The 22,638-nt window shown below is 46.9% G+C and overlaps 1 protein-coding gene across 1 annotated transcript in view; it reads left to right on the top strand.

Moving 5' to 3' along the window:
• The window catches only part of TBC1D5 (TBC1 domain family member 5), a 1,081,936-nt gene that overhangs the window by 945,815 nt on the left and 113,483 nt on the right, over positions 1-22,638 (top strand). The window contains 2 exon segments of the mRNA XM_030202651.1: positions 1,795-1,880; positions 14,985-15,265. Coding sequence (XP_030058511.1) covers positions 1,795-1,880; positions 14,985-15,265 — 367 coding nt within the window.

Below are 22,638 nucleotides of genomic sequence, written 5' to 3'. Positions count from 1 at the left end.
AAATGTGGCCTGTGGTAGTGTAGGCACATGTATTGGGGACACTCCGGGCCAGTTTTTATTGCGTCTGCAAAAAGGGGCTTTTTTTTAAATGGGACTGCAAAAGGGCATGCAGTAAAACTGAAATCGGCGCGTGTCCAAAAGTGGCCTGAGCCCTTAACACCACCCATTGATCTAGCGGTAAGGGCTCACGCGCTACACGTGCGGTGACTGGTCAGCACATGCCAACTGCCAATTACTGCCAGAAAAGGCTTGCGTGGGAGGAAATAAATAAATCGTCCAGGTGTTATGGGCGTTCCAAATCTAAAATTTCCACCAGGGGACGCGGTAGCCTGGCGGTAGTCGCATTTAGGTGCATGTAGCACCTAACGTGCCTTTGAAAAAAGGCCCCTTAGAAAGCAGCATAAATACATACTAGAAACAAAAAATGATGACACGTAAAGACCATGCAGCTTATCCAGTCTGCTCACCCATACCAACTACCAGGTTCTACAATCCCTTCCTCTTCCACAGAGATCCTCTGTGCTTACTCTTGAATTCAGATATAGCTCTTATACTTCACCACCTTCCCTGGGAGGCTATTGCATGCATCCTCCACCCTTTCTGTAACAGACTCCTAAAGTAATATAAGGAAACATACATTTACCTCCTTCCACTTTCATTCTATGACCCAGAGCCTTTTTTCAATTAAAAGAAGTTTGCCTCCTGTGTTTCAAATGCATTTAAATTTATTATATCTCCCCTCTACTATCTTTTTTTTCCAAAGTATGCATATTGAGATTTTTAATTCTGTCTCCATATGCTTTATGATAAAGAACACTAACAATTTTAGAAGCGATCCTCTGGACCGATTCTGTCATTTGTGGTGGAGTTCCACCTGTAACCAGGAAAAGGATTGTTCGTAAACATTTTTCAAATTGTAGAACTGAAAAAGTGGGGTATGTGTGTTACTGCAAAACAAAAGAGTGAGGCGGATCCAAGGAAAATGTCAAAATATTTAAAAGAAAACCGTTATTGTAAAAAGTCATAGAAATGACAAACAAAAAACCTTTATTGTAAAAAGTCTTAGAAACGACTCTTTTAGGATGTCAAAATGTGTGAAAATCTTTATGGTAAAAAGTCAATAAAGATTTTTACCAAAAGATTTTTACACATTTTGACATCCTAAAAGAGTCGTTTCTAAGACTTTTTACAATAAAGGTTTTTTGTTTGTTTGTTTTTGTACATATTTTGACATCCTCCTTGGATTCGCCCCACTCTTTTGTTTTGCTGTTCACAGTTATGTGAGGTTTTTTTGCTTTTCCTCCTTTTTGCTCTTTGTATACATGTTACTGCCCATGTACATTATTTTATGTCAGAAAGACAAAACGTGCACTAAATAAAAGCATTATTGAACACCACAGGGAAAGGTTTGGAAAAACTGTTGGTGGAATATTTGAGGATTTTAGGTTTTTTATGATATGAAAGCAGCCCCATGAGGAGAAGGTGATGTGAATAATATCCTGATAAAATTGGAACAACAGATGATTTTGATTTGGGTACCGCAGAGCCCTTGGGTTTGAATAAGGAATTGAATCTGCTTGCTTGCATTTAACAATTTAAGGAAGAAGTATGTGTTTAGGATTGATAACAGTGGCATAGCCACAGGTGGGCTTGGGTGGGCCAAATGATAAAAATGGCATATTTTTTTAGTAAGCATTGCAATGTAAACATATTTAATTTTATGTGCATCATTTTAAATTATTTTGCTGATTTATTTTAGATTTTGATATCAGATTTGTGATTATTTTTTCACAGAAAAATCCAAGACCAGTGAATTATCAGTTCCAGCAAAATTTAGATTATTATAAAGCACGTGGAGCAGACCTGATGAATAAAACTCGGTGAGATCAAATGTCATGTAATGTGATGTGTAGTTTGGAGAGTTATTTTCCCAAGTGAAAACACATTACATAATGGTTTTGAAAAGTGTCATTTTTTCATTACTTCAAAATATATAGTCCATTAGCAAGGATTTGGGAGGGCAAATTTGAAAGTATTTTTCTACAAGTATAACATCTGTTTACCTAGGGGAAAAACCCCACTGAAAAATGTCCAAACGACTCACTCCATAAAAGTACCTGTGTAATTTACAGCATAAATAATTTTACCCACCAAGAGAAGGGTGCAATCAGGGCAGAGTTTGGTAAGAGGGTGGGAGGAGGGTCTGCATGAGGCTTTCATTTTGAAAGCCAGTTGTTGCGTTAAGAGCAAGCTGAAATGTATGTGCACAGTTAGGGCCCTGTTTACTGAGGCATACTACCATTTTTAGTGCAGTCTAAAATTTAGCATGCACTAACGCTAGAGACACCCATATATTCCTATGGCTGTCTCTAGCATTAGCACACTCTAAAAACGATAGCGTGCCTACAGCTCGACTTAGTAAACAAGGCTCTTAGTACCCAGCACCTTCCGATGGCCCAGTTTTGAAAGAAGAAATGCAATGGGTAATTTGATCAATCTAATTCTAACTGACCACATTTTGTCTGCTTAGATACCAGCTCATTTTCAGTTGGATGTCTAGGTGATACACAATTCTTATGCCCGATTGTTGGCGGGTGTGTCTAGGTTTGAGCATACATCTCCAATCTTACACTCTTTGCAGTGGTTGCCAGTTCATGCTCGGGTACAGTACAAGGTAGTAGAGTTGATACACCGAGCACTGTATTCTGACTGTATTCCTCAATACCTTAAAGATGTAATTCAGGAACATTGACCTGTTTGATCTTTGTGGTGTGAAAATGTGAAGTTTTTGATGAACAAGAAACTGCAAACTGTAGTAGTATAACTAATAAAAGGAGTACTGCATTCTCAATAGAGAGTCCACAAATCTGGAACATGTTACCAGGTTACTTGAGACTGTGTAGCAGTAGAGCTCAATTTAGTGAATTGCTAAAGACATATTTGTTTGAACATGCATGGGATTGATCTTGTCTGTTACTTTTTTGAATATTGCATACTCCAGTGCCCGTTACTGTCTTTTTGCCTTTTTTATTATGTATGTTGATTTGTGATCCGCCTAGTTCTAGGCGGACTAGAAATCTTAAATTAAATAAAATAAATGTTGAAAATCTGGCTGGCTAAATTAGACATTCTATATAATAATATTGATAACTCCCACTGTTACTTGTAAGAAGGAGAAAATGTATGGTCTTGTGGTATAAGTACATAAGTACATAAGTAGTGCCATACTGGGAAAGACCAAAGGTCCATCTAGCCCAGCATCCTGTCACCGACAGTGGCCAATCCAGGTCAAGGGCACCTGGCACGCTCCCCAAACGTAAAAACATTCCAGACAAGTTATACCTAAAAATGCGGAATTTTTCCAAGTCCATTTAATAGCGGTCTATGGACTTGTCCTTTAGGAATCTATCTAACCCCTTTTTAAACTCCGTCAAGCTAACCGCCCGTACCACGTTCTCCGGCAACGAATTCCAGAGTCTAATTACACGTTGGGTGAAGAAAAATTTTCTCCGATTCGTTTTAAATTTACCACACTGTAGCTTCAACTCATGCCCTCTAGTCCTAGTATTTTTGGATAGCGTGAACAGTCGCTTCACATCCACCCGATCCATTCCACTCATTATTTTATACACTTCTATCATATCTCCCCTCAGCCGTCTCTTCTCCAAGCTGAAAAGCCCTAGCCTTCTCAGCCTCTCTTCATAGGAAAGTCGTCCCATCCCCACTATCATTTTCGTCGCCCTTCGCTGTACCTTTTCCAATTCTACTATATCTTTTTTGAGATACGGAGACCAGTACTGAACACAATACTCCAGGTGCGGTCGCACCATGGAGCGATACAACGGCATTATAACATCCGCACACCTGGACTCCATACCCTTCCTAATAACACCCAACATTCTATTCGCTTTCCTAGCCGCAGCAGCACACTGAGCAGAAGGTTTCAGCGTATCATCGACAACGACACCCAGATCCCTTTCTTGATCCGTAACTCCTAACGCGGAACCTTGCAAGACGTAGCTATAATTCGGGTTCCTCTTACCCACATGCATCACTTTGCACTTGTCAACATTGAACTTCATCTGCCACTTGCACGCCCATTCTCCCAGTCTCGCAAGGTCCTCCTGTAATCGTTCACATTCCTCCTGCGACTTGACGACCCTGAATAATTTTGTGTCATCGGCGAATTTAATTACCTCACTAGTTATTCCCATCTCTAGGTCATTTATAAATACATTAAAAAGCAACGGACCCAGCACAGACCCCTGCGGGACCCCACTAACTACCCTCCTCCACTGAGAATACTGGCCACGCAATCCTACTCTCTGCTTCCTATCTTTCAACCAGTTCTTAATCCATAATAATACCCTACCTCCGATTCCATGACTCTGCAATTTCTTCAGGAGTCTTTCGTGCGGCACTTTGTCAAACGCCTTCTGAAAATCCAGATATACAATATCAACCGGCTCCCCATTGTCCACATGTTTGCTTACCCCCTCAAAAAAATGCATTAGATTGGTGAGGCAAGACTTCCCTTCACTAAATCCGTGCTGACTTTGTCTCATCAGTCCATAACATTTCATTTTGCCATTTTGAAAACTGACCTAGCAGAAATAAGATCAAATAATATTAACATTTTCAGATGGAGGTTAATGAAATAGATGCTGTAGTGCAGTATCTCCAATTTGTTTTAAAATAACACCAATAATGTATTACTCATCATTGTTAAACTCAGTGCTCCCAAGTTTATGTGAGTATGAACACAGCTTCATTTACTAGGAATAATAATTGCAACCAGTCTACCCTTTACTATTGGCATCATGGATCTTAATTGAATAGTTTTCCATATATACAGACAGAGAGAAAACCTTTGATAAATCAGATGTTGATGTTTGCTCTGGTGCCAAGTTCAGTGCAGTTCTCATATAGCATTTACAGAAACAGAAGAAGCTAACGAGGCTGCAGCAATTTTATTTAATAACAGTTGGATTATATAGGGGTCCTTTTATCAAGCTGTGGTAGCATCAGTGTGTGGGTTTGCTGCACGCTGAGGCCCCCTTTTACCACAGCAGGTAAAATACTCTTTAAAAAAAAAAAAAAACAAGGAAATGGCCATGCAGTAAGTTAACCACTTGCCGTGCAGCCATTTCCCAGGGGAGCCCTTACTGCTACCTGTTTAGGAGATGGTAAGGGCTCCAGTGCCATCCTAGTGGTACCCAAACAGCGTGCCGGGCTGCCCGAATACCGCTGGGTAAGCCCCCAGCACTAAAAAATTTTAAAATATTTTTTGGAGTGCCAGAAGTGGCGTGCAGTTGGGGGCAAGACACTACTGCTAAGCTCCTGCAGTAGCCCAGCGGTAGTGCCGAATTGGCATACAGCAAGTCTGCGGTGGGCTTGCCTCACCTTTTTAAAAAGGGCCCCATAGTGTGGTACCTGTGTTGTTGATACTGTACAAGAGGATTTGTGCAACTGAACAATTTTAGCGTTTTCCTTCTTATAAGGAAGAGTTTTCAAATGCATTTACTCAGTTATCTAGATATTTGGGTAAAATGACCTGGCTAAGAATTTCTCTTCTCAGTTGAGACTAAAAATATACACAGGTTCCATAGCATACAATAAAAATAAGCATTTCTGTGGGTGTGTTCAGGTTAGGAAATTAAAATAACATACAGACAAGTACTTGCATGGCTGTACCTGCCATTAGGCAGCCTAGGCATCTGCCTAGGGCAACAGCATGTGAAAAGTTGGCAGTGCCATGGCAGCATTGCCAGTAAGAGAGGATCAGCAGGTCTGTGAGTACCCACCTGTTCTGAAGGCTAGCCACATCCCCCCTCCCCCCAAATAGGAGGTTTGTATTGGAAGGAGGCAGGAAGTTTATGTGGATTGGAAGAACTGGAGTGTATGCAGGCTTTCAAAGGTCATGTGCTATGTTTCCTCCTCAAGCCCAGGATGGAGAAGGTGGTATACAAATACAAAACATTCTTATATTCCACAACTACCTCTTGGTTCAGTGTGGATCCCATATAAGAAGCCAGGTACATCCTGGGAATTACAAATATCACTCTACAATTCAGTTCAACGTAATAAAAACTTTTTATAAAGAATAGCCTATAAAAACTTTCAAAATTAGTATGTAATTCCATAGTATCCAAGCTTGATAAGGAGCAGTTCAAGAAAAATTGGATACTCTTTGTAGTCTGGCATCACGATTTAGTGGAGACATTTTTAGCTACCTCTTTTCTGCAGTTTGGCTGTTAGTTTTAGTCTTTGGGTGAGAATAGATGATTTGCAGGAAATACTCATAATATTTTAGCAGCTTGCTTTGTTTTATTTTGCAGTGTGTTTCTACAAGGCACTTGTTTTTTGCTGTGGGAGGGGGAATTTACAGATTTGTCTATGTTTCAGAAGAACTTATCCTAAAGATTGACATAATTTCTGGTTTATAATGTATGTTGGTTGTACTGAAAAATAACATTAAAAACTAAAATAAACTTATAGCTTGGGGCAGACCATGGGAAACCTCTGGCTCCAAGGGGAAGTCTATAACAAGCTTCTTATATTTAAGTGTAAATGCCAGTATTCTAATCATTTATTCACATATGTGAAATGCATACATGCAAAAATGGCAATATTCTGGCTATGCGGTATTCTGTAAATATGCATACTTACAAGTGGGTTTATTAGGGCGACTGCTACAGATTTACTTGAGGTTCCTCAGTGCTGGAGGTTCAAATGGCTATTCAGGTTAGTGATGTCACTTCCTCCCTAGTATAGTTTTTAATTTGATAATGCAATAGTGCATCCTTACTGGTGGATATTCACATGTATGGAATTTCTGCAGAGTATGAGCAGGGTGTACTTCCCCAATCTAGGTGCAAACCTTTATACTAGCTTTATAGCTGACATAAGTGCTTGAACCCCAAAACATATGCACTTATTTAACCAGTTTTGCTAGTATTATATAAAGAAAACTAGGCGCCTATATAGGTGCATTCTTGGTGCCTAAAAATCAGTGCCCTCTTATAGAATTGCTATTCCATTTTAGGCACATTTTTTCAGAAAAATGTCAGCTCTCCTTTCTGTCTGTCTATTAATATACATGTAATGGGGCACAATGTGTGGATGAATTTAAATGAAATTTGGTAGGGAATATTCTTTCTCCGAGGACAAGCAGGCTGCTTGTTCTCACTGATGGGTGACGTCCACGGCAGCCCCTCCAATCGGAACACTTTCTAGCAAAGTCCTTTGCTAGTCCTCGCGCGCCGATGCGCACCGCGCATGCGCGGCCGTCTTCCCGCCCGAACCGGCTCATGCCGGCCAGTCTTCTTTTGTCCGCGCTCGGTACGGTCGTGTTTCGCCGTTCGCGCCCCGAAAGTTGACCTCGCGCGTCGTTTTTCGACTTCGCTTTAAAAAAAAAAGAGTGGCGGAAGGAGACCTTTTCGGTCTGCTCCCTTCCTGTACTTACTTCTAGTTTTGCCCCGGTAAGTTTTCTTTCGTCGTCGGGGTAGGCCCTATTTAGGCCTCGGTTCGAAGTTTTCTTCCCCCACTTTTTGTGGTGCCATTTTCGCCATTTCAAGTTTTGATCTCGCCGGCGCAATTTTTCCGCCCATGACATCGAAGTCTTCCAGCGGCTTCAAGAAGTGCACCCAGTGCGCCCGGGTAATCTCGCTCACTGACAGGCACGCGTCGTGTCTTCAGTGTCTGGGGGCTGGGCACCGCCCGCAGGCCTGTAGTCTGTGTTCTCTTTTGCAAAAGCGGACTCAGGTAGCGAGATTAGCCCAGTGAAACGTTTTGTTCTCGGGCTCTTCGTCGGCATCGGCACCGGGAGTATCGACTGCTTCGACGTCGTCGACGCCCGGACCTTCATCCTCGCCCCCGATTGCATCGAGGCATCAGCCCTCTGCATCGGGGCGACATCGGAGGGCTGCGTCGGCGTCGGTGGTATCGAGACCTCCTCATCTGCTGATGTCGTCGGACGGTGGTGCTTTGTCTGGAGTGCATTTTTTTGAGGGGGTAAGCAAACATGTGGACAATGGGGAGCCGGTTGATATTGTATATCTGGATTTTCAGAAGGCGTTTGACAAAGTGCCGCACGAAAGACTCCTGAAGAAATTGCAGAGTCATGGAATCGGAGGTAGGGTATTATTATGGATTAAGAACTGGTTGAAAGATAGGAAGCAGAGAGTAGGATTGCGTGGCCAGTATTCTCAGTGGAGGAGGGTAGTTAGTGGGGTCCCGCAGGGGTCTGTGCTGGGTCCGTTGCTTTTTAATGTATTTATAAATGACCTAGAGATGGGAATAACTAGTGAGGTAATTAAATTCGCCGATGACACAAAATTATTCAGGGTCGTCAAGTCGCAGGAGGAATGTGAACGATTACAGGAGGACCTTGCGAGACTGGGAGAATGGGCGTGCAAGTGGCAGATGAAGTTCAATGTTGACAAGTGCAAAGTGATGCATGTGGGTAAGAGGAACCCGAATTATAGCTACGTCTTGCAAGGTTCCGCGTTAGGAGTTACGGATCAAGAAAGGGATCTGGGTGTCGTCGTCGATGATACGCTGAAACCTTCTGCTCAGTGTGCTGCTGCGGCTAGGAAAGCGAATAGAATGTTGGGTGTTATTAGGAAGGGTATGGAGTCCAGGTGTGCGGATGTTATAATGCCGTTGTATCGCTCCATGGTGCGACCGCACCTGGAGTATTGTGTTCAGTACTGGTCTCCGTATCTCAAAAAAGATATAGTAGAATTGGAAAAGGTACAGCGAAGGGCGACGAAAATGATAGTGGGGATGGGACGACTTTTCTATGAAGAGAGGCTGAGAAGGCTAGGGCTTTTCAGCTTGGAGAAGAGACGGCTGAGGGGAGATATGATAGAAGTGTATAAAATAATGAGTGGAATGGATCGGGTGGATGTGAAGCGACTGTTCACGCTATCCAAAAATACTAGGACTAGAGGGCATGAGTTGAAGCTACAGTGTGGTAAATTTAAAACGAATCGGAGAAAATTTTTCTTCACCCAACGTGTAATTAGACTCTGGAATTCATTGCCGGAGAACGTGGTACGGGCGGTTAGCTTGACGGAGTTTAAAAAGGGGTTAGATAGATTCCTAAAGGACAAGTCCATAGACCGCTATTAAATGGACTAGAAAAATTCCTCATTTTTAGGTATAACTTGTCTGGAATGTTTTTACGTTTGGGGAGCGTGCCAGGTGCCCTTGACCTGGATTGGCCACTGTCGGTGACAGGATGCTGGGCTAGATGGACCTTTGGTCTTTCCCAGTATGGCACTACTTATGTACTTATGTACTTATGTGCAGGTGAGGGCTGTCCATTCCCCTGCTGGTGGCGGTGAGCCTTTGGGTGGGTCTCCCCCTACCCTGAGGGCTCCTGCGGTACAGCCCCCCCGAGACCGACCTCCTTCGGCCTCGGCCACGAGGAAGAGACGGCTGGATTCTACGTCCTCCTCGTCGGTGCCGGGAAGCTCCGGTGACATGCTTCGTCCCAAAAAGTCGAAGAAGCATCGTCACCGGTCCCCTTCCCGTGTCGGCACTGAGAGCTCTGGGTCGCCGAGGGAGTCGGCACCCAGTAGGCATCGGCACCGAGAGGACCGCTCGCCCTCTGTTCAAGAGGTGTCGGTGCGCTCCCCTTTGGACAGCCCGGAACAGCCTCCACGCCCGGAACAGGTTCTGACATCAACTCCTGCATCGGCTTCCATGTCTTTTTCCACAGCCGCTCTGCACGAGAGCCTCCGGGCCGTTCTCCCAGAGATCCTGGGAGAGCTGTTGCGCCCTACCCCTCCGGTACCGGGGGTGCTTGCGCCACCGGTACCGTCGAGCGAGGCGCCGGCTGGCCCATTGCCCGGGGTGAGGTCTCCGACCTCGGTGCCGCTTGCGGTACCGACTGCGGTAGCCTCCCAGGAAGGCTCCCCGACTAGTCGGCGGAGGGAGCTTCGCCGGTGCGGGCGAGGGAGTCTACCTCTCGACGCTCCCACCGTGGCCGTGGTTCCACGGAGTCGAGCCGGGCACGGCTGCAGACACAGGTCCGTGAATTTGTGTCTGACACCGATGGTGAGGCCTTGTGGGAAGAGGAAGAGGACATCAGATATTTCTCTGACGAGGAGTCTGAGGGTCTTCCTTCTGATCCCACTCCCTCCTGAAAGGCAGCTTTCTCCTCCTGAGAGCCTGTCTTTCACTTCCTTTGTCCGGGAGATGTCTACGGCCATCCCCTTCCCGGTGGTTGTGGAGGACGAGCCCAGGGCTGAAATGTTTGAGCTCCTGGACTATCCTTCTCCACCTAAGGAAGCGTCCACAGTACCCATGCATCATGTCCTCAAAAAGACATTGCTGGCGAACTGGACCAAGCCTTTAACTAATCCCCACATTCCCAAGAAGATCGAGTCCCAGTACCGGATCCATGGGGACCCAGAGCTGATGCGCACTCAGTTGCCTCACGACTCTGGAGTTGTGGATTTGGCCCTAAAGAAGGCCAAGAGTTCTAGGGAGCATGCTTCGGCGCCCCCGGGCAAGGACTCTAGAACCTTGGACTCCTTTGGGAGGAAGGCCTACCATTCTTCTATGCTCGTGGCCAAAATTCAGTCCTACCAGCTCTACACGAGCATACACATGCGGAACAATGTGCGGCAGTTGGCGGGCTTGGTGGACAAGCTCCCCCCTGAGCAAGCCAAGCCATTTCAGGAGGTGGTCAGGCGGATGAAGGCGTGCAGAAAATTCCTGGCCAGAGGGGTGTATGACACCTTTGATGTTGCGTCCAGGGCCGCTGCTCAAGGTGTGGTGATGCGCAGACTCTCATGGCTGCGTGCCTCCGACCTGGAGAATAGAATCCAGCAGCGGATTGCGGACTCGCCTTGCCGTGCGGATAATATTTTTGGAGAGAAAGTCGAGCAGGTGGTAGAGCAGCTCCACCAGCGGGACACCGCTTTCGACAAGTTCTCCCGCCGGCAGCCTTCAGCCTCTACCTCTACAGGTAGAAGATTTTTGGGGGGAAGGAAGACTGTTCCCTACTCTTCTGGCAAGCGTAGGTACAATCCTCCTTCTCGACAGCCTGCGGCCCAGGCTAAGCCCCAGCGCGCTCGCTCTCGTCAGCAGCGTGTGACACAGCAAGGCCCCTCGGCTCCCCAGCAAAAGCAAGGGACGAGCTTTTGACTGGCTCCAGCAGAGCATAGCCGACATCCAAGTGTCAGTGCCGGGCGACCTGCCAGTCGGAGGGAGGTTGAAAGCTTTTCACCAAAGGTGGCCTCTCATAACCTCCGATCAGTGGGTTCTCCAAATAGGCCGGCAAGGATACACCCTCAATTTGGCCTCAAAACCTCCAAATTGTCCACCGGGAGCTCAGTCTTACAGCTTCCAACACAAGCAGGTACTTGCAGAGGAACTCTCCGCCCTTCTCAGCGCCAATGCGGTCGAGCCCGTGCCATCCGGGCAAGAAGGGCTGGGATTCTATTCCAGGTACTTCCTTGTGGAAAAGAAAACAGGGGCGATGCGTCCCATCCTAGACCTAAGGGCCCTGAACAAATATCTGGTCAAAGAAAAGTTCAGGATGCTTTCCCTGGGCACCCTTCTCCCCATGATTCAGGAAAACGATTGGCTATGCTCTCTGGACTTGAAGGACGCCTATACGCACATCCCGATACTGCCAGCTCACAGACAGTATCTGCGATTTCAGCTGGGCACACGTCACTTCCAGTACTGTGAGCTACCCTTTGGGCTCGCCTCTGCGCCCAAAGTGTTCACGAAGTGCTTGGCTGTAGTAGCAGCGGCACTTCGCAGACTGGGGGTACACGTGTTCCCATATCTCAACGATTGGCTGGTGAAGAACACATCCGAGGCAGGAGCCCTGCAGTCCATGCAGATGACTATTCGCCTCCTGGAGCTACTGGGGTTTGTGATAAATTATCCAAAGTCCCATCTTCTCCCAGTGCAGAAACTCGAATTCATAGGAGCTCTGCTGGATTCTCGGACGGCTCGCGCCTATCTCCCAGAGGCGAGAGCCAACAACTTGTTGTCCCTTGTCTCGCGGGTGCGAGCGTCCCAGCAGATCACAGCTCGGCATGATGTTGAGATTGCTGGGCCACATGGCCTCCACAGTTCATGTGACTCCCATGGCCCGCCTTCACATGAGATCTGCTCAATGGACCCTAGCTTCCCAGTGGTTTCAGGCTGCTGGGGATCTAGAGACGTGATCCACCTGTCCACGAGTTTTCTCAAATCCCTATATTGGTGGACGATTTGGTCCAATTTGACTCTGGGACGTCCTTTCCAAATTCCTCAGCCACAAAAAGTGCTGACCACGGATGCGTCTCTCCTGGGGTGGGGAGCTCATGTCGATGGGCTTCACACCCAAGGAAGCTGGTCCCTCCAGGAACGCGATCTGCAGATCAATCTTCTGGAGTTACGAGCGATCTGGAACACTCTGAAGGCTTTCAGAGACCAGCTGTCCCACCAAATTATCCAAATTCAGACAGACAACCAGGTTGCCATGTATTACATCAACAAGCAGGGGGGCACCGGATCTCGCCCCCTGTGTCAGGAAGCCGTCAGCATGTGGCTCTGGGCTCGCCGTCACGGCATGGTGCTCCAAGCGTAAACAACAGTCTGGCCGACAGGTTGAGCAGGATTATGCAACCTCACGAGTGGTCGCTCAATTCCCGTGTAGTGCGACAGATCTTCCAGGTGTGGGGCACCCCCTTGGTAGATATCTTTGCATCTCGAGCCAATCACAAAGTCCCTCAGTTCTGTTCCAGGCTTCAGGCCCACGGCAGACTGGCATCGGATGCCTTCCTCCTGGACTGGGGGGAGGGCCTGCTGTATGCTTATCCTCCCATACCTCTGGTGGGGAAGACTTTGTTGAAACTCAAGCAAGACCGAGGCACCATGATTCTGATTGCTCCTTTTTGGCCGCGTCAGATCTGGTTCCCTCTTCTTCTGGAGTTGTCCTCCGAAGAACCGTGGAGATTGGAGTGTTTTCCGACCCTCATCACACAGGACAAAGGGGCGCTTCTGCATCCCAACCTCCGGTCTCTGGCTCTCACGGCCTGGATGTTGAGAGCGTAGATTTTGCCTCTTTGGGTCTGTCAGAGGGTGTCTCCCGCATCTTGCTTGCTTCCAGGAAAGATTCCACTAAGAGGAGTTACTTCTTTCTATGGAGGAGGTTTGCCGTCTGGTGTGACAGCAAGGCCCTAGATCCTCGCTCTTGTCCTACACAGACCCTGCTTGAATACCTTCTGCACTTGTCTGAGTCTGGTCTCAAGACCAACTCTGTAAGGGTTCACCTTAGTGCAATCAGTGCATACCATTACCGTGTGGAAGGTAAGCCGATCTCAGGACAGCCTTTAGTTGTTCGCTTCATGAGAGGTTTGCTTTTGTCAAAGCCCCTGTCAAGCCTCCTACAGTGTCATGGGATCTCAATGTCGTTCTCACCCAGCTGATGAAACCTCCTTTTGAGCCACTGAATTCCTGCCATCTGAAGTACTTGACCTGGAAGGTCATTTTCTTGGTGGCAGTTACTTCAGCTCGTAGAGTCAGTGAGCTTCAGGCCCTGGTAGCCCAGGCCCCTTACACCAAATTTCATCATAACAGAGTAGTCCTCCGCACTCACCCTAAGTTCTTGCCAAAGGTTGTGTCGGAGTTCCATCTGAACCAGTCAATTGTCTTGCCAACATTCTTTCCCCGTCCTCATTCCTGCCCTGCTGAACGTCAGCTGCACACATTGGACTGCAAGAGAGCATTGGCCTTCTATCTGGAGCGGACACAGCCCAACAGACAGTCCGCCCAATTGTTTGTTTCTTTTGATCCCAACAGGAGGGGAGTGGCTGTGGGAAAACGCACCATATCCAATTGGCTAGCAGATTGCATTTCCTTCACTTACGCCCAGGCTGGGCTGGCTCTTGAGGGTCATGTCACGGCTCATAATGTTAGAGCCATGGCAGCGTCGGTAGCCCACTTGAAGTCAGCCACTATTGAAGAGATTTGCAAAGCTGCGACGTGGTCATCTGTCCACACATTCACATCTCATTACTGCCTGCAGCAGGATACCCGACGCGACAGTCGGTTCGGGCAGTCAGTGCTTCAGAATCTGTTCGGGGTTTAGAATCCAACTCCACCCCCCTAGGCCCATGTTTGTTCTGTTCCAGGCTGCACTCTCAGTTAGTTGGTAAATTTTTTTAGGTCAATCTCAGTTATGTCCTCGCCGTTGCGAGGCCCAATTGACCATGGTTGTTGTTTTGAGTGAGCCTGGGGGCTAGGGATACCCCATCAGTGAGAACAAGCAGCCTGCTTGTCCTCGGAGAAAGCGAATGCTACATACCTGTAGAAGGTATTCTCCGAGGACAGCAGGCTGATTGTTCTCACAACCCGCCCGCCTCCCCTTTGGAGTTGTGTCTTCCCTTCTCTTTGTCTTGCTACATATGAGACTGGCCGGCACGAGCCGGTTCGGGTGGGAAGACCGCCGCGCATGTGCAGTGCGCATCGGCGCGCGAGGACTAGCAAAGGACTTTGCTAGAAAGTGTTCCGATTGGAGGGGCTGCCGTGGACGTCACCCATCAGTGAGAACAATCAGCCTGCTGTCCTCGGAGAATACCTTCTACAGGTATGTAGCATTCGCTTAATGTGATTCCCATGCTTTTTTCAATTTAATTTAAATCTGGTAATGGTGAGTACCAACAGAGAAGGACCAGGTGGGAGAAAGTGACAGCTTGTGGGCTGGGGTAGGAGATGAATGGACTGTAGACCTAGAATATCTTCAGTTCTGGCAGACACATGAGCTGTAGTGAGAGGAAATAAGGGAGTAGTTAAAGTAAGAGATATTACTGCTAAGAAGTGGATGGCAGACAGTTTTAGAAGTGAGCAATAGGGGAAACAGTCACTGATGGAGAACAATGGTAGGAGGGATTGGAAGAGTTGTAAATGCACTTTTATGTTACGCAACCTGCATTCACTTTTTCAATTTGTTATGTATTTTTGTCTTGTAGTGCCACTGCTAAAGTTACTCCACTACAAATTAACAAAGTCTCCAGTAGCTTGTTGAATTTTGGTCGAAAGCTTATTGCCCCAGCTGTTACTGCAGGTGGTGCAATGGGACCAATGACGACCAGTAGCGGCAGCAACATAAACATCTCCCCTGCTCTAATGTCCACCAGGAGGGCTACTGTGGAGCCTTTTCAAGATCCTTATCAGCGATCACAACAGATGCAGTCACATCTTCAACAACGAATGATGAAATCAGAAAGCATGCCAGTGCATCTGAGTAAAGGTAAGCAGCAGAGTATAAGAAGACGCTCAGAATAATTTTTAATCATAATGTGGAGGAGTAGCCTAATGGTTAGTGCCGTGGACTTTGATCCTGGTGACCTGGGCAAGTCACTTAACCTTCCATTGTCCCAGGTACAAAACTTTAGGTCCTGTTTACCAAACTGTGCTGTAGACGCGCAAACATTTTAGTGCGTGCTAGACACCCATAGGAATATAATGGATGTCTCTATTGTTAGTGAGCACCAATTTTTTGCGCACGCTAAAATGTTTGCACGCCTACAGTGCAGCTTAGTAAACAGAGCCCTTAGATTGTGAGCCCTCTAGGGACAGGAAATATCTGCATATAATGTGTACAGTGCTGCATTACTAGTAGTAGTATGACATAGAATGTCATATTTACTTGAGGCAGCTTACATAGAAAGTATATAGGTGACTAATTCAGTACCTGTCTATATGTTCCATGATTACTAGTATAAGTAACTGCGTTTCCATCAAAGCAGCAAGACACAGTGTACATGATCAGCAATGAATGCAATATACAGATAACAAAGCAATAAGGTACTCATTTTCAAACCTATGTAACTTTGAAAGTCTATGTGCTTTGAAAATGAGCCTCCAAGTTACCTAGGTAAGATTTTAAACAGTGCTGGTGAAAAGCTATTTGTCTTGGTACATGTGGGTACCAAAAACACAGGAAAGTAACTGAATATCATCAGTTTAATTATACACTGCACCATTATGATTCTGGAAGAGGATAAACAGAGGACACATGAAACATTGAAGAGGAAGGGGCCAAGATGGACACAGGACACCACAGGAAAGGGAGAAGGTAGAGGAGGTGGAAGAAGGCCTTTTTATCTCCTGTAGCTTCTTTGGGCTCACATTACCCAGCAGTCATCTTGCTACACTCTGGGCTCTCCAGTTCTCTGCTCTCTGGAGTTTTAACTCCCCTCCCCCAACTTTTTTGTTTTTCTCCATGTCTCCTGACATTTTGGATTGCTTCAGTTTGTCCCTGCTGCCACTTGCCTTCTGCCCCAACCTCTACCATGCTGTACAGCAGACTGCTCCACCGAGAAGCTACTGTCAGTGCTACCAGCTACTCAGATCTCCTGTAAAATTTTGTTCAGTAAAGGTAGGCAGGCCTTTCTGTGCATTACTTGTAAATGGCTGTGCGTCCCTCAGAATGCACATTTGAATACCGATCTGCTCATTTAAATTCATTAGCATACTATTTCTATTGTCTGCTGTTGCGAACAGAAAACAACCCGCAGAACCCCTTTGTGCATCGCCTGTCAAATAATGTACTCGCTAAATGGCTGGAACCAGTCAAAAAAGCAGGTTGCTAGCCCAGTAAGGTTTGTGCATCTGGCCATAAGAGTTATCTTACTGGTTTGCTGAATTCCTAGCAGATATATGACTACTGAGAGCGGGTCACCCTTCCAGAACCTGGCCAGGGCTGACCCTGCTTAGCTTCCTTCACACACAGTCCCGGTTGGGCTCTACACTTCTCAGTAATTCACCAGGACTCTGCCTCAAACACAGGGGAGTTCTCTGCCTCCTCTTCACCTTCCACAAATGTTCACCAACACCAGGCTTCTTATAACTAAAGGTTTTATTAGTTGCCATTTAACATAATCTTCGTGGCTTAGTCCTTCTTTAACTTAAACATTTCTTTTTCAATTCAAATATTTAAAGCAGTTCCTCAAACTTTCACAGTTCAAACAGCCAAGCAAAAGCCTTTAATTTTCTTTCTTAGAGAGTAGTGCAGCTGTCAGCTTTTCAGCAGAGAGCTTCAAAAGTCTGCAGAGTTCAGCCATTACTTTCAAGGGGATCTTCTTCCTCTAGCTGCCAGGTCTCCAGCTCCTCTCTTCTCTTTCACCACACAGGCAGGTATAAGGTGGTTAATTAGCTTCTCCACCCCTTTAGGCTCTTCCCCATAATTCCAGGCAGGACCCAGCCCATAACCACCTACACCTGTTTCCAGCCCAGGACTCTCCTTGGTCCTAGCAACCTCCACCTGGACATTCCCCTACTGGCTCCCTCTAGTGACTCATCCAGGGCATTTCCCCCCATTTCTATGGGAACAGCGCCACCTAGCAGCCTACCCGGGATAGGACAGCCCCTTATTCTTCACACTACATAGTAACATAGTAGATGACGGCAGAAAAAGACCTGCATGGTCCATCCAGTCTGCCCAACAAGATAAACTCATATGTGCTACTTTTTGTGTATACCCTACCTTGATTTGTACTTGTCCTCTTCAGGGCACAGACCGTATAAGTCTGCCCAGCACTATCCCCGCCTCCAACCACCAGCCCCGCCTCCCACCATCGGCTCTGGCACAGACCGTATAAGTCTGCCCAGCACTATCCCTGCCTCCAAACCACCAGTCCTGCCTCCCACCACCAGCTCTAGCACAGACCGTATAAGTCTGCCCAGCACTATCCCCGCCTCCCAAACACCAGCCCCGTCTCCCACCACCGGCTCTGCCACCCAATCTTGGCTAAGCTCCTGAGGATCCATTCCTTCTGAACAGGATTCCTTTATGTTTATCCCACGCATGTTTGAATTCCGTTACTGTTTTCTTTTCCACCACCTCCCGCGGGAGGGCATTCCAAGCATCCACTACTCTCTCTCCGTGAAAAAATACTTCCTGACATTTTTCTTGAGTCTGCCCCCCTTCAATCTCATTTCATGTCCTCTCGTTCTACTGCCATCACATCTCCGGATGGGACTACAGATGCCCATTGTTATATTGTAAATTAGCAGACTTAAATACACATAAATAAGTGCACTATGGATTGATGTATACAAATATAATTACAAATCAACAAAATTAGACCAGTATGTTGCCCAATGGAAAAATCAATTGTCTACTAGAATAACAACACTCAAGGCAGATGAATTAATTAATTATTATCTGTCTTTTTTTTAAATTGAAACAGGCTAGACATGCTTTATATGCAGTATGCATTCATTTATTGTATTTCTATTCTAAGTTTCCCAAAGTTGAGGGCAGATAAGGAGTAATGCCTTGTCTATAAAGCATTTTCGATTATCTGGGTCAAACAGTTAAATATAAAAGGTACTTTATGTTGCTTGTTATACTGAAAAGGAACTGCTTTACTTTATTTGCAATTAATATTGTATGTTTCTTCTTTGTTTATATAGTTGCCACCTTGAATGTAATTGGACTGTGTTGCTGGGAAAGAAAATAGTTTTAATTTTATTTCCTTAATGTCCTGTTGAACATGTATAAAGACTTCCTTTAATTTTGGTGTCCTGTATCTTCATGTGTATCAAAAGTGTAGGAAAAAGGCAGTTGATCCAATACAGCTTATTCACATGGATTGATTGAAAGAGCAGTTTGAAGGGAACACGATGGCTACTCGATGGTGAATTCTTGCCATACCTGTTCTAACTTAGCTGTCTCTCTTGCAAAAACTCTATTTTTCTCTCCCGGCTTAATACTAAAATAATAAACTGTAATCTTAACTGGTTTTTGCAGGGAATGCAATATTAGCAATGATGAGACCAATGGGTATCTGTGCAACCAGATTTCAGAGGAAGTGCAGCTGTGGCAAGCCTTCAGATTGAGGGTGTTCTCTTGCCAAATTTTGTAGATTCTTCATAGGTCTCATCAGATTTAGAGGCCTCTTAAATGTTGCCCTCAGGGCCACAAACTTATTTTTTAGCCCTACCTGCTGGAATGAAAATTCTCACCTGAGAATATCATCTCTTTACTCTGATGTATTTTGTGCCTTGTCCTCTATTATTGCCCTGCATCCCAAATCTGGGACTATAAGGAGCACGGTGGAGGTTTTTACCTTCTGAGGAAGGCAATGTGGGGGAAAAAAGGTGATTTTCTATCTGCAGATCTCTGCAATGCCTGGTAGTCACATTATAACTTCTATGGTAAGCAATTATAGATATTAAAATGGAACTGTATATATTAATAACTATAAGGTCAGCTGCAAATATGAAAGACAAATTAATTTCCAAGCTCCTCTCATTCAGTCTTTGGGTCTTTTATCCCATATCAGAAACAGATGGCAGATCTTAACTCTATATTGGAATCTACTAAGGCAGAATTATTAAAGGAGTTAGAAAATGTGTAAAACCCAGTTTCTTTTCCCTGGGAAATTAACTTTCTGGATATTATCCCAATTCATCTGACTGTTTGGAGAGTCTTCCCATGTTGGTTTTACTAGCGTGATCCTAATGTGATTGTAGCCAATGGTGATGATGTCAGCAAAGCAGCAAGTTGAAAAAGAATACGTAGCAGAGGTATTGTGCTGAAGGGGCAGGTTATGCCCCTTTCTGTACACATTTGTGCGCATGAAATTTTGTCTACTGGGTGCTTGGTCCTGAGATTATTTTTTGTAGATTTCTATGGATGGCTGTATTGTGGGGTTTTTTTTTTTATTAGCTACGTCAATTACAACTATTCCAGTGAGATTACTGACCGGGGCAGTATGCTTCTGTTTGTTGTGTTGGCATGATGATTTGGAAAATTCACCCACTTCTATTGCCAATTCTAGGAATCTTAACAATCTGATTAATGTATCATTGGTTGCTATTTTAGGACAGAAGCTACTGAAAATATGATTTATCAATGTTAGGTCTAAATATGAGATTGTTTATGATTTGTTACTTGTAAAGAAGCCCAATATTCTCTCCATGACAAAATCCTGGGTTGTCGAAAATGATATGATTCTAAATCAGCTTGCCCCCTGCCCCGGATTATGTATGCAAGTATTGTTTTAGGGCAGAGAGGCATGGTAGAAGTGTTTTGTCTTTAATTAATAATCACCTTTCATTTACTCCTTTTCAAGCAGACCCCTTTCTGGGATGTGAGCTTTTTTAATTTGGATTTCGTTAACTCCTTTTTCAGTTGTATCTCGAGATGAGTTACATTCAGGTACCGTAGGTATTTTCCTGTAACTGAAAGGCTCAGAATCTAAGTTTGCTCTTGAGGCAATGGAGGGTTAAGTGATTTGCCCAAGGTCTCAAGGAGCCATAATAGGATTTTTGAACCAGATTCTCAGCACACTGCTCTAACCATTAAGCTCTTCCTCCTTGCTCTTGATCTAGTCTTGGAGTCAGGGCCGGTCTTAGGCAGAGGCGACCGAGGCGGCCGCATAGGGCCCCGCGCCTAAGGGGGCCCCGCGCGGCCCGCCTCAAGTCTGCCTCGCCTCTCCTACCACCGCCAATGCTCGCCTGCCTCCATGTCCAGCGACGCGACACTCCAGTCCTCGTTCCCCTGCTCCCCCCTCCCTCCAGCCGTCTGAGCTCCTCCCCCGTCTGAGCCCCCCTTGCCCGACCCGCCAAACGACCCTCGTCTACCACCCGACCCGCCGGCACCTCACCTGACCCAGCATTTAAAAAAAAAACTCCAAGCGGCAGTGCCTCCTCGCGTCTGTGAAAGAAGAAAAGTCGCTTCGTCCATTGGCCGGCCTTCCCTCATGTCCCGCCCTCTGATGTAACTTCCGCAAGGGCGGGACATGAGGGAAGGCCGGCCAATGGACGAAGCGACTTTTCTTCTTTCACAGACGCGAGGAGGCACTGCCGCTTGGAGGTTTTTTTTAAATGCTGGGTCAGGTGAGGTGCCGGCGGGTCGGGTGGTAGACGAGGGTCGTTTGGCGGGTCGGGGGGGCTCAAACGGCTGGAGGGAGGGGGATCAGGGGAACGAGGAGAGTCACGACGCTGGACATGAGTGGAGGGCAGGGGACACAGGAGGGTCGCTGGACATGGGGGGATAGCAGGGGAGGGGGGCTTCTGGACATAGGGGAGGGCAGGGGGCACAGGAGGGTCACTGGACATTGGTGGATGGCAGGGGAGGGGGCTTCTGGACATAGGTGGATGGCAGGGGAGGGCAGGGGGCACAGGAGGGTCGCTGGACATGGGTGGGATGGCAGGGGTGGGGGGCTTCTGGACATAGGTGGATGGCAGGGGAGGGTAGGGGGCACAGGAGAGTCACTGGACATGGGTGGATGGCACGGGAGGGGGCTTCTGGACATAGGTGGATGGCAGGGGAGGGCAGGGGGTACAGGAGGGTCACTGGACATGGGTGGATGGCAGGGGAGGGGGCTTCTGGACATAGGTTGAGGGCAGGGGGCACAGGAGGGTCGCTGGACATGGGTGGATGGCAGGGGAGGGGGTTTCTGGACATAGGTTGAGGGCAGGGGGCACAGGAGGGTCGCTGGACATGGGTGGATGGCAGGGGAGGGGGTTTCTGGACATAGGTTGAGGGCAGGGGCACAGGAGGGTCGCTGGACATGGGTGGATGGCAGGGGAGGGGGGCTTCTGGACATAGGTGGATGGCAGGGTAAGGGGGTTTCTGGACATGGGTGGATGGCAGGGGAGGGGGTTTCTGGACATAGGTTGAGGGCAGGGGGCACAGGAGGGTCGCTGGACATGGGTGATGGCAGGGGAGGGGTTTCTGGACATAGGTTGAGGGCAGGGGGCACAGGAGGGTCGCTGGACATGGGTGGATGGCAGGGGAGGGGGTTTCTGGACATAGGTTGAGGGCAGGGGGCACAGGAGGGTCGCTGGACATGGGTGGATGGCAGGGGAGGGGGTTTCTGGACATAGGTTGAGGGCAGGGGCACAGGAGGGTCGCTGGACATGGGTGGATGACAGGGGAGGGGGGCTTCTGGACATAGGTGGATGGCAGGGTAAGGGGGTTTCTGGACATGGGTGGATGGCAGGGGAGGGGGGTTTCTGGACATGGGTAGATGGCATGGGAGGGGGGGTTCTGGACATAGGTGGATGGCAGGGGAGGGCAGAGGGGACTGGGGGGGTTGCTGGACATTGATGGCAGGGGGGACAGGAGGGTCGCTGGACATGGGTTGATGGAGGAGAGAGAAGAAATGCTGGACATGGATGGAGGCGAGGGAAGAGTGAGGAAGGAGATGAGGTGAGGGAAAAGGAAGAGAGGAGAAAAAGTGCACATGGATATAGAAAATAGGCAGAAGCTGGATCCACTGGACAGTCAAGTCTGCGGAGGACCCAGCTTTTACTTATGGATGTAGGGCAAGAAATGAAGAAGAAAGGCAGAAAGTAAAGAAATAAATGGAAAGGAAGCCCTGGAAACGGAGTTAAGAGGACAGATAGCAGCACTATCGGATACTGAGCCAGCATGATCAGAAAAACAAAGTCACCAGACAACAAAGGTAGAAAAAAACTATTTATTCAGGATTTATTAATTTTGAAATATGTCAGTTTTTGGAAATGTGCATCTGTGATATTTTTCATGTACGTTTCAATTTTGTAGTATTGCTGCATGCTGAGTCCTGACTTCTTGAGGTAACTTTCCATTTCAGTATTTTGCCTTCATGTTTTTTCAGGTGTGATCAAGGAAGGTGCAGTATT

The sequence above is a fragment of the Microcaecilia unicolor genome, chromosome 1 (genome assembly GCF_901765095.1).
Source record: "Microcaecilia unicolor chromosome 1, aMicUni1.1, whole genome shotgun sequence".
NCBI classification, from domain to species: Eukaryota; Metazoa; Chordata; class Amphibia; order Gymnophiona; family Siphonopidae; genus Microcaecilia; species Microcaecilia unicolor.
The sequence above is the reverse complement of the archived record's forward strand: the minus strand, read 5'-3'. Positions and strand labels throughout refer to the sequence as shown.